The following is a 20,000-nucleotide window of genomic DNA, read 5'->3' as shown; positions in this document are numbered from 1 at the left end:
TATCAGTTTAATGCCCTTTAAATGTCTGCAGGTATAAGTAATGCATCTATCCTACCAACATTATAGATACAGTGACCTATGAGCCCAGTAATCTAAGTAGCAGGGATCCCTCTCTTTGAGGCATAGCATATCATTGTTGGACTAATTTTTGATTATGCTCTGTATGTAGACCATAATTCTTCCAGACAGCTAAAGGCTTCTGCATGGTTTGAATCATCCAGGTCACATCAGATTCATACCCAGTTTTGAAGCTTCTGAATTAGATTACAAGATGACATTGATTACTGAAGGATTTTATACCATGCATGTCCCATTGCTAATATTACATTTATTGACTTTTTTGCTTTCTTTTTTTCTTTTTACTGTCAGCTCTGATCACATAAATCATTATATATACATGTTTAATGGATATGTAAGCTATAAGCAAGTACAACAAATAAGCTTCAAAGTCCTTGCGTCACTGTGCTTAATTTGCATGTGATTTCACAAGCATTTTGTATTCAGGCATTTTTATATTTATACTTGCTAGTTATTATAACTCCCTAAGTTATTGATTTAATTACAACCTGCCTATAGGTAATACCTGTGTTAGCTTACAATCTCATATTTTTGTAAGAAGGACTTTCATGGAATTACTGTTTTTATTTTGCAGGCACCCCTGTACCAACAACTCCACAGATGATAGTGTATGCTGGCTATCTTCCTCTTCAGTTATTTGAAAAGAAGACAACTGTTCTTTCACAAATGGTAAGCTATCTCTCAGATAAAAATATGCAAACTTACATTAAACATATTGAAGATGTACATATGATGTTAATCATATTGATCACTGCTACAGTAGCCTTAGCTATTTGGGTTATATCCTGCCAAGGATATAACAGCTGGCCAGCTTCCAAAGCTTCAAGGCACATTGCACACACCCAAACTGTCAGATAGTTTGAGCTGAGGTGACTAAAAGACAAGTTTGGGCGCGAAGCCCTTCTGAGCTTTACTGCCGCCAAAGATTATGCTCCTCTGAGGTTTTCAACAATCAGCGGTTGGCTTGTGCTGTTTGTTTGCTGGGCAGATAAGTTCCCTTGGCAGGAAAAAAAACCTTTCCATCTTCTTATTTATGTTGCTGTTTTATCACTTTCCTCTTAAGAGTTATTTTGAAGCCAGGATTGTTGTGTTTTAATGGGCTGTCACAACACTGTAAAGTACTTTTAAACTGAAAGGTCGTTTTTCCTGTCAGTTTAAAAGTGGTGTACAGTAGCTAAAAACATAATTTCTGTGGAGAAATTGCATTTCTTTTACTTTTGTGGGGGTGGCATAGTGTTTTAAAGTGCTTTTTACAGTGTTTTTCTGTCAAAAAGGTAATTTTTGTAGACTGGTAGTGTTTACTGGCATTTGCTGCTTGCCTTCCTCATGAAAGAGGCACAATGTTGAGCTTTACCATGGAACAGTCTACCAGTTCTATGCTCAATCCTTCTTCCCATTGCAAAAAGAAAAAAAATAATAAGCAAACAGTATTTTCCACTAAAGCAGGGTAGCAGTTTGCCTCAGCTGCAGGTGGGTGACTCTGCTGTTGCCATTTGTCGTATGTCAGACTCTTTATCTTTTATCCTGAATCCCTCTGGTGTAGCACCTGCAGCCACTATGAACCAGGGGTTAGCCACATCTTCTGCTGCTGTTGGGATCTCCTCGGTGGACGAGAGAGAGCCACTCGAGTCCTGGGAGATGGAACATGGAAAGTTTCCCTGTTGTGTCAGCATGCTGTTCCCATCCCTGGGGAAGCTGCTGCTACCATTAGTAACATGGTTGGTCCAATTTTTCCTGTCAAAAAGAATCAGAAAACAAAGCAGTCATCTACTCCTTCTCAAATTTCTTTGGTTAGGAGTAGTTTACTGTGTCTTGCGCAGGGTTTAATTCAGGCTATTTATCTGTCTTGTAAAATAGTTTCGGAAAAAGGAGGGATACCTCTTTTCCTGAAGAGATTCAAGATTCCAAATCTGAACAGGAAGATGCAGGGAAAGATACAGTTTCTCCCCACAGATTTCTGATTTAGATTCAGAGGAGAGCTCAATTTCTGATTCTCCTTGTGGGGGGTTATCTTTCACCAGAATGTGCCAGTAATTTCAGTGGGAGAACACTGAGGTTTCTCAGTCCATCAATAAATACTATGAGTGCTACAGGAGGGTTTCCAGATCTTGCACTTGTTACTCCTGTTCAGTCTGACTGTCTGCTTTACAGGATGTGAGTATTACTGTCCTTAGTTTTACTGATGGTGAGCCAGCTGTCCCTAAAAAGGCATTTAGGATGTATAATCTTCCTCAGTCTTTTAAACGTTTATACACTATTCCCAAACGTGACTCAGTAGCTATAGATTTAGTTAGTTCTACTGCTGCTAAGTACCTAGCCAATTTCAACTTTACTCGTACTGATAAGTTTGGAAATTATTAATGGGTAAGAGAGAAACGTGTATACTTCTGCAACTTTGATTTTCAGAATTTTGAATTGTCAGGCCTAATATGTTAAAACTTGTTCTGTCTAATTGTGAGAGTATGAGGAATGTTTTATATACAGTTTCTTCTTGTGAGGAAAAATCTGCTTTAAATAACATAGCTTCTTCTATAGCTCAAGTTACTGCTCATGTTTACAATGAGTGTATGGCCTTGTTGCCACTTGTTCCATGACTATGGCCACTGGTACTGTTTGGAGGAGGTTTGAATGGTTACGTTCTCGGAATATCCCAGATGATGTTATGTATGAGATTTTAAATCCTGCAGAGGTGTTCAAAAAGTGTGATGAAAGGGGCAAACTGATCAGGGAATCTCTATGATTTTTCAGCTCTCCTTTTCCAAATTTTCTAAGGGATTTTCTGTCTCCTCATCCAATTTTGATAAAAGCAGAATGAACAGTCTCAACAAAATATAGGTAAACAGACATTTAAGAAGTAATGGCAGAAGGTTCCAAAAATGTTTCTAAACTCCCAAAACCAAGGACAGTCAAACAATGTGCCATTAGTTTAGAAGAAAATGAGTTAAGAGAAGAGTTGCTTGATTTAATAGAGCTAGATAGTCATATTAAGATCAATGAAAGAAATAGACTGCAGAAGGTCAATAAAACCCAAAAAGTTAAAAGTTTGATAAAACAAATTGACACAGTAATTAGGACTGCCCGTAGAGATCCATGCGATATAACAGAAGTAAGCAGGATATATTACTGTGCAGCTAAATTAATAACAGATAAAAATCTACCACAAGAACACAGGGTAGTAAGGGAAAGAAAGGGGAGAAATTGAATACCATCATGGAAGTATCTAATAGAGAAAACTATAAAGCAATTAAGACAAGAAGTGTCACTGCTAGGAGAGTATAGAAGAGGGAACAGATCAACAGAAATACTCAGAAAGATACTCACGAGAAAAGCAATGTGCAGTATTATGATGGATCAGGATTTATATCCCACTGTTGCAAATAATAAATCTCAGTACAGGCAGAAAAACTTAGAAAATAAACAGATAATATAAAGGAAAAGTACAAAAGAAGCAATTTATTGATGACCCCAAAAAGTTCTATAGAGAATTTTGAAACAAGGCAAAAGGAATTGAAAGACCTCCAGAAAAAACAAGAAATAGATACATTTTGGAGAAATATCTATGAAGATCCTGTGGAACATAACAAAGATGCTAAATGGATAGAAGAAGTAAAAGAAAGAATAAGAAGTTTAAAGATACAGGGTGTGAAATGGGATGAATTAACGGCCAGAGAGATTGAGATAAAGTTAAGAAAAGCCTCCAACTGAAAAAAAAAACAGTTACAGATGCAGTACCTAACTTCTAGCTAAAAGTATTAAAACATTTGCATGAAGATTTAGCCATGAGTAAGAACTTTTTGTACAGATACCAATCTGGTTAACAACAGAAAAAACAATGCTGCTACTTGAGTGAACCTGCAAGTTGTCCTAAAAGTTATAGACCAATAACTTGCCTTCCGATGATGTATAAACTATACACCAGAATTGATGAATAGAAGACTTAAATTAATCCTGAAAATAGTATTGACATCTAGGAACAAAATTCAAGCTATAAACCAATTTGCCCTTCCTATCCTAACTTACAGTTGTGGAGTGATTGACTGGCCCCAAACATTTTGGATAGATTAGCCAGGAAAACAAGAAGGATGCTTCATGCACACCAAATGATTTATAAAAGTCAGTGCATACCAAGATTACATATTCCCCATTCCGAAGAAGATATGGGCCTCCTTGAAATTCATTACATGTATAGATCTGCAGTCGTGGGACGGGACAGATATCTGCTGACCTCACAAGACCCCAAACATACTGATAGTTTTGAAACATGAAGGAATAAATCTAAGACTTCCTGCTTAGTTTAGCAGAAGCATATCGGCATCAAGCAGGAATGGAAATAAAACTAGAAGTAGATAAAAATCAGGCAGCAAATGAATGTGCTGAAAAACAAAAGAAAGAATATAAGGTGAACGATCAGATGAGAAGTCAATAAATGTGGAAAATGCATAAATATAGTTGCAAGTATAGAAAACTTCTGTAAGAACCTCATATTAATCAGGAGTGAACAGAGGAGTGGTTAAGGAGAGGCAAATTCAAACCAAAAGATGTAAGGTTAGTATTGGCGGCCCAAGATAATGGGCTACGTACACGTTGGTGTACAAAGTCCATTGAACATGTGGAAGAAACAGACAAATGTAAGTTTTGTAAAACAGAATTGGAAACAGTCACACACCTTGGTGCTAGTTATGACATGCTAATGACAGACGTATTGTATACTGAATGGCATAATAATGTGGCAAGACTGTTACACTGGGAATTGTGCAAACATTATAATACTGAAGTAGCCGAAAACACTGGAAACATGACCACAAAGCATCATAGAAAACGATGAAGTCTATATCACATGGGATCACCTATTACCAACAGTTCAAAAGATAGTTGTAAGAAGACCTGATATAGTAGTCCATGAAAAGAAGACAAAAGTAGCACTGATCATTGAAATCACTACACCCAGAGACTAAAGTGTCTTGTGTACAGTGAGACAGAAAGTCATAAAATATCAAAATTTGCAGGCAGAAACTAGAGCAATGTGGAAGAAAGATACCTGGACAGTTCCAATGGTAGTAGGAGCAACAGGTCTGAATCTACAATTGTATTTAGATATGTTACCAATACATCTAACTCCATACAAATTGCAGAATGAGTCATTCCTGGGCACATTGCGGGTGCTGCGAAGAGCACTTTTGGCTGAGATCAAAGATTGAAACAATACTAATTTCATGAACTTTAATCATACTTTGAGTTAGGAATGGGGTCCATTCCTGTCATGGTATTAGAAACCCAAAAGACTTGGAGAAATTAATAAAAGTAAGAAAGCAAACTAATATTCAAAAGCAGCCACATTTCAGCATACCACATAACCTCACACATTTCAATAAACATACCGTTATCTCCTATCTAAAAGTGTACACGTGGAATGATCTAAAATACATTCCACTAAATGATGCAGTAGCCCTTTTTAATTCTAGTTTTATTAGCATCCTAAATGAACTTGCTCCACTCAGAAAAAAGAGAGTTAGGGCCAAACCTGCCCCCCTGGTTGTTTTGAAATACAAAACACCTTACGAGACTTTGAGATAGCGCCTGGAATATATGGCTGTCCAATAAAACACTAACAAATCTCCAAAAATTTAGAGAACTCAAAAGCCAAACTAAAACTCAAATTAAGTTAGATAAAGCCATACTACCCTGATCTCTAACATGAAAACTACAAAACCCCCCAAAATATTCTGGTCCTGTATAAACCAGCTGCTCAATCCCAGCCATACCACTCAACCATCTCCTAAACTTCGTAACACTAACAACAACTCTAACAACTATGCTGATGCTTTCGACTTTCATTCAGTCACTCTCCTCTGTACTTCAAAATACCCCAAATACCATCAACTAGACAACAGCACCTCCAACCATTCCTCTTCATAACCACTCCTTCCAACCAGTCCCCACTTCTTACATAAAAAAATGATTTAAATTGAAACCCATCACTTTAGCCCCCAACATCCTACATAACGAATACCTTAAGATTGCTGCAGAGGCAATAGACTGCCCTATCTCAATTTTATTGAATGGTTCCATCAGTGAAGCACATGTCCCTACCCTCTGAAAAAAAGCTACATTCTTCACCTCCACAAAGGAGGGCAGTCAACTGAACTCTCCAACTACAAATCCACTCCCATCCTCTTCCTTCTATCAAACATATTTAAAAAATGTATCCACAACTTTTACATTACCTTACAAAAAATAACCTCCTCCCTTCATCTCAGCATGGTTTCTGTCCCCACCACAGCACCTGTACTGCTTTACTTAGTTTTACCAATATGGTAAACACAAATAGAAACCTAGATGGAAACCTAGTGTCTGCCATTTTCCTTGATGTGTCCAAGGCCTTTGACACAGTCTCTTACTCTAGTCTTCTACACAAGCTATCAAGTGGCAAAAAGACATGTCATCCTTCCTCCCCATCCCAGTTGGTGTGCCAGAAGGATCAATATTGGGACCCGTACTCTTTAACATCTTCATCAATGACCTATATAAAGCCTGTAAAACTGTATCCCTAGCACAGTATTTATTTATTTATTTTACATTTGTTGACCGGGATAGTCCGACTGGATGCATGTCCATTTTCAGCGGAGGCCCGGGGAGAAAAGCTCCAAGGGTAAGCAGATACAGCATTACATAATACCAGCATTACATATTACAGACTATTTACAGAGATTACATAAGTAAGCAAGTTAAACAAGTTCCACAGTTTACAGTTAGTCCTGAGCACAAGTCAGGATTAAATTAAATTACACAGTAAACTGGTTAACAGATTTTTACACATTCGAGTTAGCCAGGCTTGATACATTGACATAGCCAGTTAAGTGACAAATGTTGTTTGAGTCTAGTTTTAAATTGACCTAAGGTGTAAAGTAAGGTAATATCAGCTGGAAGAGAGTTCCAGGATCTACTCACAGAGTTTGCAAAGAGAGAATCACCGGCTGTGTTATTAATTTTGCTAGTCTGAATTAGTAGTTTGTTAGAGGATCGAAGCGGTCTAGGATTGTTATAGGGGGTGATAATATTTTTAAGTGCAGGAGTATTGTCCGTATTATAGAGGATGTTATAGGCCATAATCAGTTGGTTATACTGGATTAGGCTAGGTAGTTCAAGCCAACCAAGCTGATTTAGATTGATGCAATGGTGTGTCCTAAAAGGCAGCCCAGTGGCAAACCTGGCAATGTGGTTGTAGCAAATTGAGAGTTTGTTAAGGACAGTCTTGTTCAAATTCGAGAGTAGAGGGGATGCATACAGAAGGGTTGAAAGAAGGTGAGAGTGAGCTATGGCAATTTTAGCTGGAGGGGTTAGGAAGGCTTTTATTCTGTAAAGTGACCCTAGTTTTTTATTGATGGTTTTGATAGTTTGGTTAACATGTAGGTCAAATTTGAGATTATTGTCTATGATGACACCTAATAGTTTTGTAGATGGGTCAGGGGAGATTATTGTGCCATCATTTGATTTTATGGTAAAGGTGAAAGCAGCAGACCTATGTGCTGGTGAAAATAACAGCATTTTAGTTTTTTGGGGATTTAGGATCAGACGATGTTCAGAAAGCCAGTTTTCTATTGTATTAAAGGTGGTCTGGGTAGCTGACCATAACTCTACTGGAGATGTGGCTGAGCAAATCAGAGTAGAGTCATCAGCATATTGGATACAGCTGACTTTTGGGATGACAGTATAAAGGTCGTTAATGAAGATGGAGAACAGCAAGGGCCCTAGTATAGAGCCTTGTGGTACTCCGAGGGTGTTAGGTAGAAGGTTAGAGAGTTTGTTCTGCCAGAGGACAGCCTGCTGTCGACCATTCAGGTAGGATTGAAACCATTGGAGGGCTCCAGTATCTAGACAGTTATCCTATTGCAAAAAAACATTAACAAGCTACAAGAACTTACCCAGAAGTCTTCTCCTCTATAGAAACTTGACTGACATCTGATTAGCTATTTCCTAATCCAAGTAAATCCAAACTAATCCTATTTACTCCCAAACAGCTTACAATCAACAATACCTCTTTCTCAGTTTCCTCATCCAACAAAACAAAAATTGAACTAATCAAACATAATAAACAGCTAGGCATCTTCGTAGATTAGAACCTAAACTTTGCCACATGCATCCAAAATTTAGTGAAAGAAATTACACCAAAAACTACATTCTCTCTATAGGGCCAAACCCTTCCTCTCAGACACTATAGGAAAGCACATTGACTCTTCCCTCCTCTTGACCCTAACTTATTTTGCTCCCATTCTTAACAATGTTCAAGTGACTTTGGTAAACAAACTTGAATAATGTTACTGCAACATAGCACGATTTGATACTGACCTTCCAAACAGAACCCACCACCATGCCACCCTAAGGAAATTACAATGTCTGGAATTCCCACATTATGTAATGTCCTCACAACTTCCACAAATCCACAAATCCATAACATTGTGTATAAACCTAACAACTGTCCATCCATTTCTAATCTCATACAAATATATAACCCTTCTAGGCCACTACTTTCATTGGACAACTACGTATTACATGTATCCAAACCCAACAGTTCTTCTAACAAATCAGTACTCTCCCACCACCTTGCTAAATTCTGGAACTCCATCCCAATAGCAATACGACAAGAACACTCCCTAAAGTCATTTAGCTTTCAACTGAAGTTCTTCCTAATCAGTTGCCAGCTCTGTACATGTAATGTTCCTGGATAATCTCCAAACCCTTAGTGTCACCATTTTTTTATGTAATTAGCCATAATACAACTACCTCTTCACAATCTCTGCCTGACTGTCATCTCTTTCTCTCCACTATTATCTCTGTCTCCCTTTTATCTAGATCTCCTCAATGTGCCTTCATAATTTTTAACCATCTTCATCCTATAATTACTTTACAGTCTCCTACTCAATATCTATTTTCAGCTGATTCCATTTGAAAGTAACTAGACTCTTATACGCTTGATATTAGCTAGTATTTTAATGTATTCTTCATTTAACTGTCATGTTTTCATTAACTATTGTATCATTACAGTTCTGTATGTGGTCGTTTATTATCCTGTGTATGTACATTTACTGTTCTATGTATGTATATTTACTATTCTATGTATGTACATTTATTATTTTTGATTAATTGTCATATCATTACTAGTTTATGTATGCATGTACATTTATTATGTATATCTTGTATATCTACCTTCTACTAATTCTGTAAAATGGAGCATTTCTCCCCGAGCCTCCTTTGAAAATGGGACTTGTGTCTAGTCAGACTTTCCTGATAAAGAAAAGCAATAAATAAATAAATAATATAACTACACTTATTGTTACAGTCATAGTTAAGTAAGAGCTTTAGTCCTGACTTTCCTCATTGAGGATTTCTTGTTGAGAATGGTTGTAATTCTAGTGATCTGATGTTGTCAGTTTTCATTCTTTCCGTAACTCTTGGGTTTGGATCTGATCCTCAGATCCAACTTGGCCATTACTAAAGCTTGTGGTAACAAAAAAGCTCTTGAGCTCCTCCCTTACCTATACTGCATCAACCCCTAACATACCTCAGAACGCGTATGCCACTTTTCTGGAAAAGACATGGCCAGCCTGCGCTCTTGAGCATGTATTAAGATAAGTGATTTTTTTCTTGATAGTTTTTCTCCTTAACATATAACTATATTCTTTTCTCTTACCCTTATATCCTGTGTATTTCTCTTATACCGTCACTGGTATTTTTTCCCTGTAATCTCTTTTGTACAAGTGAGTGTAGTTCTTCATACCATTGCTGGTATTTCCCCTTTACTGTTTATTAAGTTACAAAAACACTCTTTTTTTTCTTTCTCTTTTCACATTTCACAAGAAGTCACAAAGTAATGTCTGATAAAGGATCTGCCAACTTCAAAATGTGTCAAAAGTGTGGGCATAAATTATCACTTTCTGATGCCCACATTTTATGGGTTTATTGTTTAGGTCCTCAACACTTACAAGAGGATTGTTCTACCTGTAATAATTTCAATCCTAGGTCCATAGCATTTAAAATGATATTAAAAGGATTGTGCCCCTCTTCATTCAGAGAGGCTATTGTTGGGGGGCAATCCCCCAAGACTAACACTACAGAGACCTTGTCTAAGTCTCCAAGACCTTCCACTTTTTTGACTCCTTCCTTGTAGCAGCTGAGGAAAAAGTCTAAATCGGATCCAAAATTTGCTCAGATCCATACCCCCTCAGACCCGATGAGAAAATCCTCAGATCCAAGTTCTTCGGATCTGAAGATTCTACTGAGAAAACAGTCTTCTCCAGCCTTGGATCCAGTGCCTTGTGGGGGTTCCCTTTAACTTTCTAGAAGACAGTGTTTCAAGTCACCATCCCTTGCCTCAACTCATTCCTCTAGAAGTCTAACTGAGGAAGATGTGTACAGAATAATGAGGAAATTCTTCTCAGTGCAGATACAGATGGGTGTTCTTCTGGCGCCTACCCTTTCCGGTCAGGGAGTCCATCCATCTGTTACACCACCATTATCTGCTCCTTCTCTGATTCTGGTTATTTCAAGGTCCCTGGATCTGAACCTTCTGGGTACATCTGGCTCAGATCCAAAGATACTGTTATCTTCAGATCTGAAAACTACTCTGAGTACACCAGCTCCGGCTTCTTCATATCGTATGACTCTTGGAGTCGAAGCTGCCTTGTCAGGTCTGAGGCATTGGAGTTAACTACGAGGTTTTTAGAGCTGCCTCTACCCCTCGTAACTTCGGCATTGGATAGCTCAGCACCAACTTCTGCCTCTGGGAGGTTGCTCTTGGAGCAGAGGGAGGGACTGTTCCAGAAGCGCACCTTCTCAGAGCCAATGTCTTCCTTCTTTCCAGGGCAATCTGCCTTTGACATAGTGAAGATGGTGTTTTTTGTTTCGATAGGATGAACAGATCCAGCTCCTTCGGATCTCCAATCTAGTTCCCAGATGTCTCTGCTCTTAAAAAAACACATAATTTTATGCCACAGGGGCAGCCAGCTTAAGGCATCCACAACACCCAACAGGGTCTTACAATCTCATCTGACACTTCAGCAGAACATCTCACTGAGGAAGTCCTTTGGAAGAGGAAGTACAAGTGGAGACACTTGGACTCTCCACAAGAGTCAATCACTGAGGATACTGATTTCGATGAAGAAGGGTCCCCATGATCACCTCCAGAATGTCTCATTTGGAGATATTCTCTAGATCCCTAAATAGAGAGTTGGTTGTTCCTCCAGCAACCCTTCACTGGAGGAATCAGTATTTCTGGAAGCTTTCAGAGCTGGCCCATCTACCTCCTGGGTTATTCTGCCCACCAAGGAGCTCATTGATTTGGTCTCTAGGCAGACATGGAAGGAACCTGACTCAGTTGAGCCAATCCCTAGGAAGCCAGATCAGATTCTGGCTCCACCTGTCAGGAAGGAATTCTGGAGTAAGGGGGTGCCTGTGGATGCCGTGGTCATATCAGCAGCCACCAAGAAGGAACTTGCTGAACAAAGTTCAAATGTTCATTCCCTTAACAGGGAGTCTAGGGTGATAGACAGATTTGGGAAGTGTGTTTATGCGTCAGTGACCTTTGCTGTTAGGTCGCTGAACTATTTGCAGATTTTACTAGGCTACAAATGGACTTGATCAAGGAACTTTCAAAATCCTTTTCAGGGGCCATTAACTGCTGAGGCTCAATCTTCTGTGGTCTTTCAGTTGGCTACCCTCCAATCCATTTCAGATTTGTCCATGAGGCTCATTTTGCACTCAGCCGAAGTTGCATCAAGGGCAGCAGATTCAGTCATATCCATTAGGAGGCATGCTTGAATGTGCTTATGTGACTTTCAAAGTCAAAGTAAACTTTATTGTCATTCAGAAATCACACAAGTGCAAAAGCTGAACAAAATTCCATGTCTCTGGACTCAATGTGCAGATGACATATAGACAATTTTCACAGCCATTTACACATATAACACATAGCTGTTACATCACAGGCATACAGGTAGACCAACATACTGCACATATTTAGAAACACATTTTGACACTTTTTGCAGTGAATACTTTCTTGCGTGAGACTTTACCATTGCACAGATACTTGATTAAGACATTGCATTCATCCTTGTACAGAAAGAGACATTTAAGTATTGCATTGTGAACATTAGACTATTGCACTATGGTTAATTTACGAATTTGTAACATGTATTGCACTGAAAAAAGAGATATTTTACTGCATTGCTAGTGCTCTAGATGGCCTATAAGTTAACAGTCATGGTGAATATTGCACTACTTATTAGATGAGACTGGAAACCAGGTTAATTCACAATATGAGGCAAGCTGCTATAGCATCTACTGACCCAGGTGGTCATCATGGAGCATAGTTGTAGAGTTCAGCAGCCTCATGACATTAGGGAAGAAGCTGTTCCTGAATCTCGTAGTTCTGCAACGTATGCTTCAGAAGCACTTTACAGATAATAGATGCAGGAACAGTCTGTAAGCAGAGTGACTGCAGTCTTTAATTATTCCTCTGACCCTGTCAGACATTTGGATAAGTACAAGTCATGGATAGATGGGAAGGTGGTGTTGATGATCCTCTTGGCTGTCTTTATCACTCGCTGGAGGGATTTCCACTCAGAGGTAGAGCAGCTTCCATACCATAATACAAGGTTGTTCATCAGGATGCTTTCTATAGTACTTGTGTAGAAGGTAGTGAGAACTGTCAATGGGAGATTTGCCCTCCTCAGCCTTCTCAAAAAGTGCACTCTCTTGACTATGGCATTTGTATCGTTGTTCCAAGACAAGTCCTCATCAATGTTCACTCCCAGAAACTTCATGCTTCTCACTTTTTCCTCTGTTTCCAAATTGATGATAAAGGGAGAATGTTCCTTGTGATTTTTCCTGTAGTCCACAATTATCTCTTTTGTCCCTTTTACGTTTAGTGCTAAGTTGTTATTTAAACACCAGGTAATCAGTTGTTCCACCTCATCCCTCTATATGCTATTTCATTGTCATTACTAATGAGGCCCACCACTGTTGTGCCATCAGCAAACTTGATGATGTTGTTTGTATTGTACCTGGCTGTACAATCGTGTGTTAACAAGGTGAACAGCAAGGGACTTAATACACATCCTTGTGGGACTCCAGTGTTAAGAGTGATGCTATCTGAGGAGTTATTTCCTGCACACACTTTCTAAGGTCTGTCTGTTTGTAAGTCCGGAATCCAGTTACAAAGTGGAGTGTTGATGCCTAGTTGGAGTAGCTTCATTACCAGATGAAGACGGATAACTGTTAAAAGCAGAGCTGAAGTCGATGAACAGTACCCTCGCATAGGTGTTTTTAATTCTCAAGGTGTTCCAGGGATAGATAGAGTGCTAGAAAGATGGCATTTTCCATAGAGCGGTTTTCTCAGTAATCAAACTGCAGAGGGTCAACATCAGTAGGCAGGCCAGATGTTATGACGTCCTTGACCAGCCTTTCAAAGCACTTCATTATTGTGGAGGTGAGGGCTACAGGGTAGTAGTCATTTAGGCAACATGGTGGAGACTTCTTTGGTAATAGAATGATTGTCATGTCCTTGAAGCATTTTGGAACAATTTGCTGACTCAGAGAGTTATTGAAGATATCCGTGAAAACATTTGTTAGTTGGACTGTGCAGTTGCAGTCCCTGAGCACTCGCCCTAGGATGTTGTCAGCCCCATCCACTTTTCTTAGGTTAACGCTATGCATTGTCCTCTGGACATCAGCTGGGATGAGGGTGAGCATCTTCTCAATATGGCTGATAGGCATTTTCTTTGCTGTTGTTCTGTTCCCTTCCTCAAATCTGCTGAAGTAGACATTCAGCTTATTTAGGAATTCCTTGTTGTCCTCATATTGCAAAGATAAGGGTTTGTAGTCAGTTACAGACTGGATACTCTGCCATAGGCGCCTGGGGTCTTTTTGGTCAGAGAAGTAGCTCTGGATCTTTCTGCCATAGGAGCATTTTGCTTCTCTCACTCCCTTCTTCAGATTTGCTCTGGCTGTTCTGAGGGCTTCCTTGTCTCCAGACTTGAAGGCTGCATTCCTTGCTTTCAGTAGCTTGTACACCTCTCTCGTCAACCAGGATTTCTAGTTGGCTCGACTTTCATGTCCTTATTCGCCAATACACCTTTTGATGGCAGTTCATTGTTTAGCCCAGAAATGAAGAACACACTCTCCAGGTGTGAATAGGATGGAAAGACCCTCTGTGCAGTGGGCATATGTTTTTCGACCCCCACAGAGTTCCTTTTCTATGTATCAACAGGGTGGATGTAAAATGTGGTTCAGGAAGTTCCAGGGTCCTTTCCAGGATACATGTGGAAATAGTACCCCCAGGGGCAGAGGGGGAACTAAAATGGACGATGACACCCATGTGGCAGGGAGGCCCACAAAACCAAGGGTTTAGAGATTCTTTTTATTTATTTATTTATTTATTTATTTAATTTATTGACATTTGGTGACAGGTAAAGTCCAACTGGGTCAAAAAAACATTTTCAGTGGAGGCCCTGGATGAAAAGCTCCAAAATACATTTAACATAGTAGAATATTACATACATATAAAAGTATACATATACAAGTATACAAATATAAAGGTAGACATATGTTGACGTACATATTTTTACAATAATTAGTGCGTGTATTAAACTCAAGGTACAAAAATGGCATTTATAGAAAGCCTTAGGATTTGCTTAACTAAATATAAATGAGAGACATATGTACAAATACATTTTTCTGACAGACTCTATCAGCGCTCCTGAAAGGAGGCCCAATTGTCCACTTCTGGAGGCAATAGGGGTCGACTATCCCTGCATCAGAGAGCCTGGCTAAATTTTACAAAATATACTTGGGTGCAGAGAATTATTTTCAGAGGCTATATAATTCCCTTTTCCCTTCCACCTCCAACTGTATGCAAAATTCCCGATGTTCCACCCAGTCGGAAGAAAGAAGCAGCACTAGAAATACAAAAGCTGCTAGAAAAAAAGAGTCATCCAAGAGGTTCCACCAGACCAGATAGACTCCAGAACTTACTCAAGATTCTTTATAGCACCAAAGAAAACAGGGGACTAGAGATCAATTTTGGATCTCAGCAACTTGAACAAGTCAGTTCAACATACAAAATTTCAGATGGTCATGGTACAGTCTATTCTACCCTTTCTGGGCAAGAACAACTGGATGTGCTCGATAGACCTTCAGGATGAGTACTATTACATAAAGATAAGCAGAAAATCCAGAAGGTATTTACGCTTCCAGCTGGGAGCCAGTCATTATCAGTTCACAGCATTGCCCTTTGGCCTCATTACAGCCCACAGGGTGTTCACAAAATGCATGGCAGTAGTAACAGCTCACTTGAGACTGCAGGGATTCCACATGTTTCCATATGTAGACGACTGGCTCATTACTGCCCCAACCAGGCATTTACTATTATCGTCAAGAGTTCAAGTGATCCAGACTTGTGCACATCTGGGGATAACCATAAATTACAAGAAGTCTCAGTTACAACCAACTCAGTCCTTGGAATTCAAAGGAGCAGTCACATCAGGGACAGCTTCTTTTACTGTCTCAAGAGTGCATTCCAGGTCAGGAAAATAATTCACAATACCAAACTTTCCACCTGCTTAGCTCTTCCAGCCTTGGGGTCAATGTCAGCGGCCATCATCTTGGTCCATCTAGCAAGATTTCATATGAGAATTCTCCAATGGATGTTAGCAACATGGTAGTCAGTTCTTTCCCAGTGCATGTCAGCAGAAATAACAATCACTCAGGCATGTAAGAAATACCTTTGGTGGTGAATTCAGTCAGATCAGGATGTCCTTCAAGGATGCATCTGCAGTCATCACATATGGGTTGTCCTGCCTCAGGCAGCCCTTCGGTCGGCCGGATTCCAAAGTCTGGGTCCGGCGTCGGCTGACATCGCCCCTTCCCCGACGGCAGAGCACCTGGGGTATAAAAGCGTCAGCTGACGCCATCTTCCTCAGTCTTTCTTGCTGCGTGGTGCCCGAAGCAGAAGCAGTTCGCAAGTGCCTGTCGGCCAGCTCCTGTATTTCAGCTACCGAAGACTTCAAAAGCTAAGTACCCCATTGGGGACTCTTTCTTGCCTCAGCCGATGTCAGATAAAGTTAATAATTGTTTAACTTGTGGGAAACAAATACCTCATAAGGATTTCCACTCTTACTGCCTCCCCTGCCTAGGCCCAGACCACGACGTCTCGGCCTGTTCAGCCTGTGCTTCCTTCAACCGACGCACTCTTAGACATCGGGCGGAGTTCGCAGAGGAATTTTTTGGGGCTAGTTTTTCATACAAAATGCCATCGGAGACTCCGACTTCACATTTAGTAAAGAAACGGAAGGACAAGGACCAACACACGCGGGCCGCGGTTTCGGCTGAAGCCACGGCCAGGCCTACCGCGAATGTCTCGGCTGAAACCGAGTCCTTGGTACTTCCGACACCCAAAACCACTCAACCGACAACCTCGGCCCCGGAGGCCCCTGCTGAGTCGGTTATTGAATTTCCTTCAGAAACTGGTGTTTTGGAAACTTCCGACACCATTCCTCTAGACAAAACTACTCCAGCACGTGGTGCAGCTAGGCCTCCTGCATCCATGTCCATAAAGGCATTCACCAGGGCTAAAGTTGCTAAACATACAAAAGCTATGCCTCCCAGGGTTATTCCTCAGGGACCCTCTACAAGTTCACAGATTCTTACTTTAGCAGAGGACCTTATTTCCTTGATTAGGGGATCTCAACCTCATCCGGACAGGGGCTCTCAACCTCCTCTAGACAAAAGGCCCAGGGTTGAGCCCTCTGATCCCCACTCCTCAGAGGAGGCCTCTGATGGCTCTGCTCTCTCGGACTACCAGGAGGAGGCTTTTTCGGCCTACGAGGATTCTGATGCAGAGGAATCCATCCCCTCGGCCTCCCCTCCTGAAGAGCTATCCTTCGGTGAGACCCTTCACACTATGAGAGAGCATTTCAAATGGCAGGGCCAGGAATTTTCTGATTCCAGGAAAAGATTAAGAACTTTTCTGCATTTACCTCAGCATAGACCTTTAGCTATTCCTCCTGTTTTGAATGTCATTGATGATGTGTACTCTGAGTCTAGCATAACCCCTGACACTCTTCCCCCGGCCCCTGTCAAACCCGATAGGTACTACAGGGTCCCGGACTCACATCATTTTCTTTACAAGGCCCACTCTGCTGATCCAGAAACTATTTCCCAGGGCCCTAAAGGGTTGCGGCTGCCACCTCTAAAAATCCACTCCCTTCTGAAAGGGAGTCCAGGGCTTTAGAGAGATGGGGTAAAAAAGTGTATACTTCTGCTACTCTTTCTATGAGGGCATTAAATTGTCAATTTCATATGATACAGTACCAAGAGTATTTGTTAGATGAATTGCATAAGAAACTGTCTTCACCTGAACCCCTAGATCGCAAATCACTACAGGATCTGGTACATAACTCCCAGCAGGTTGGTAACCATTTCTTACAGTGTGGTTATGATGCATTGGAAGCTTCATGTAGGTCAGCTATGACAGGTGCAGTCATACGTAGGCATGCTTGGCTGAAGGAACAATCTCTGCCAGACCATGTTAAAGCTAAGCTTCTGGATGCTCCCCTGGAAAAGCAAAAGTTATTTGGCTCCACTGCTCAGGAGGTCTTAAAGAAGGTTGAGGACAAGGCAAAATATGTACAAACAGTTAAAGATTTTCTACAAGTCCAACCACCAAGATTCAGCAGAAATTGGCCTGCCAAGAATTGGTCCTTTCCGCACACAGAAAGATTTCAGAGAGGCAAGAACAGGCATGCCAGAGGTAGAGGGCAAGCTAGAGACTCCTGCAGAGGGCGTCAATGACAGCCTCCCAACCAGAGAGGTAGTGCAGGACCTTCAACTGCTGCACAAGGACAGACTCAATGACTTTGCTTTGACTCCGCCAACCAGGGCTCAATTAGAAGCACCTTTGGGTGGAAAGCTTTCTTTATTCTCAGACAGTTGGCACACTATTACAAGAGACAAATGGACACTGCAAATAATAGACAGAGGATACAGGTTCCATTTTCACACATTGCCAAAAAGAAAAGGCATGCCAGACCTGCCACCAAATCAAAGGGCAGAGGCTTTGAAACAAATCTCCAACTTAATGCAAATGAAAGCTATAGAAAAGGTTTTTCTTTCAGAACAAGGCCAAGGATTTTATTCCAGACTTTTCCTTGTTCCAAGAAAAGAAAATCAATGGAGGCCTATTCTCGACTTGTCCGCACTGAATACTTATCTCATTGTGCCAAAATTCAAAATGCTGACTCTACAGCAACTCCTTCCCATGCTGGGCAAGGGGTCTTGGCTGGTGACTCTAGACCTCAAGGAGGCATACCTGCATGTCCCTATCAGACAAAGTTGCAGAAGACACCTCAGATTTCTTGCAGGCTCAGAGCATTATCAATTCTCAGCATTGCCCTTTGGCTTATCTACTGCGCCCAGAGTATTCACAAAATGCCTGGCATCAGTAATTGCACACTGCAGACTTCAGGGGATTCAAATATAACCATATCTGGATGACTGCCTTATACAAGCGGACAGCCAACAAACTTTGGTAAAGGACTTGAATTATGCCATCCACCTACTAGAGGCATTGAGATATACAGTCAACTTTCACAAATCAAGACTTGTTCCATCCCAAAGAATAACTTTTCTGGGTGCGGATTTAGACACAACCACCCAAATGGCTTTTCTTACAGAAGAAAAACAAAGACAACTACCGGATTACTTCAAGAATCTGACAAGACAAACTCAGCTGACTGCAAGGAAAATCCTGCAGGCCCTGGGTTACATGGCATCTTGCATTCTTCTCATTCCCCAAGCAAGGCTGCATATGAGGAAACTACAATGGTACCCAAGGAGTTTATGGACTCAGCACAGCCACAGCTTAGAAACTTTGATCCCACTCATTCCATGTCTCCAAAAGGAATTTCTGTGGTGGGCTCAAGTAAGCCAATCAAACAGGGGTCTGCCCTTCAGCAAACCAATAGCCAGCCAAACTATTACAACGGACACTTCAGACCACGGTTGGGGAGCACACATGGAGGGCAGATGTATTCAGGGACTATGGTCACAAAAGGAGCTACACATGCACATAAACCAAAAGGAAATGCTGGCAGTGATACATGCAATCGAGGCCTTCAAACTCTTTCTGCATCAAGGCCACCTGCTAATAAGGACAGACAACACCACAGTTATGTGGTACATAAACAAGCAAGGAGGCACCCATTCCTACCCTCTTTGCAGACTGGCAATGAATCTATGGTAACTTTCCTTGAAACTGAATATAGACCTGCAATCCCAGTTTGTGCCAGGAAAAGACAATATACTGGTGGACAGCTTAAGCAGAAATATCATGGATGCACACGAATGGATGTTGCACCCAGACATCTTCCTACAGATAACACAATCATGGGGAAGGCCAGACATAGATCTTTTTGTCTCCCCCCACAATCATCAGCTGAAGAAATTCTGCTCAAGGACATACCACCCACAAGCATGGAAAGTGGACGCCCTATCTTTAAGCTGGAGAACCCTAACAGTTTATGCATTTCTACCTCTTCCATTAATGACCAAGGTCTTACTGAAGATCAGGACAGAGCAGCCAAAAGTGATTCTGATAGCTCCGGACTGGCCAAGACAGCACTGGTACCCACTGTTAAAGAGCATGTCACACACGGAACCATGGCCTCTTCCTCAATGGCCACTTCTCCTGACACAGCACAATTACAAAACTCTGCATTCCAACCTGAAAACCTTGTGACTAACAGCCTGGAAAATACCTTGACTCCTCTTCAGGATAAGCTATCCAAGAGAGTGAAGGATATCATCATGGAAGCTCGCAGGCCTTCCACAAGAAAGGCATATTCAGCAAAATGGAAAAGATTTCACATTTG

The 20,000-nt window shown here is 40.9% G+C and overlaps 1 protein-coding gene across 1 annotated transcript in view; it reads left to right on the top strand.

The window, feature by feature from the left end:
• ADGB (androglobin) overlaps window positions 1-20,000 on the top strand; it is a 4,124,629-nt gene that overhangs the window by 1,330,529 nt on the left and 2,774,100 nt on the right. Inside the window, exon 10 of the mRNA XM_044074542.1 lies at window positions 653-747. Coding sequence (XP_043930477.1) covers window positions 653-747 — 95 coding nt within the window. The remainder of the gene's footprint in view (window positions 1-652; window positions 748-20,000) is intronic.

Source organism: Protopterus annectens, chromosome 1.part0 (assembly GCF_019279795.1).
Source record: "Protopterus annectens isolate FY-2018-M chromosome 1.part0, PAN1.0, whole genome shotgun sequence".
NCBI lineage: Eukaryota > Metazoa > Chordata > Ceratodontiformes > Protopteridae > Protopterus > Protopterus annectens.
This window is presented reverse-complemented; position numbering and strand designations above follow the sequence as displayed.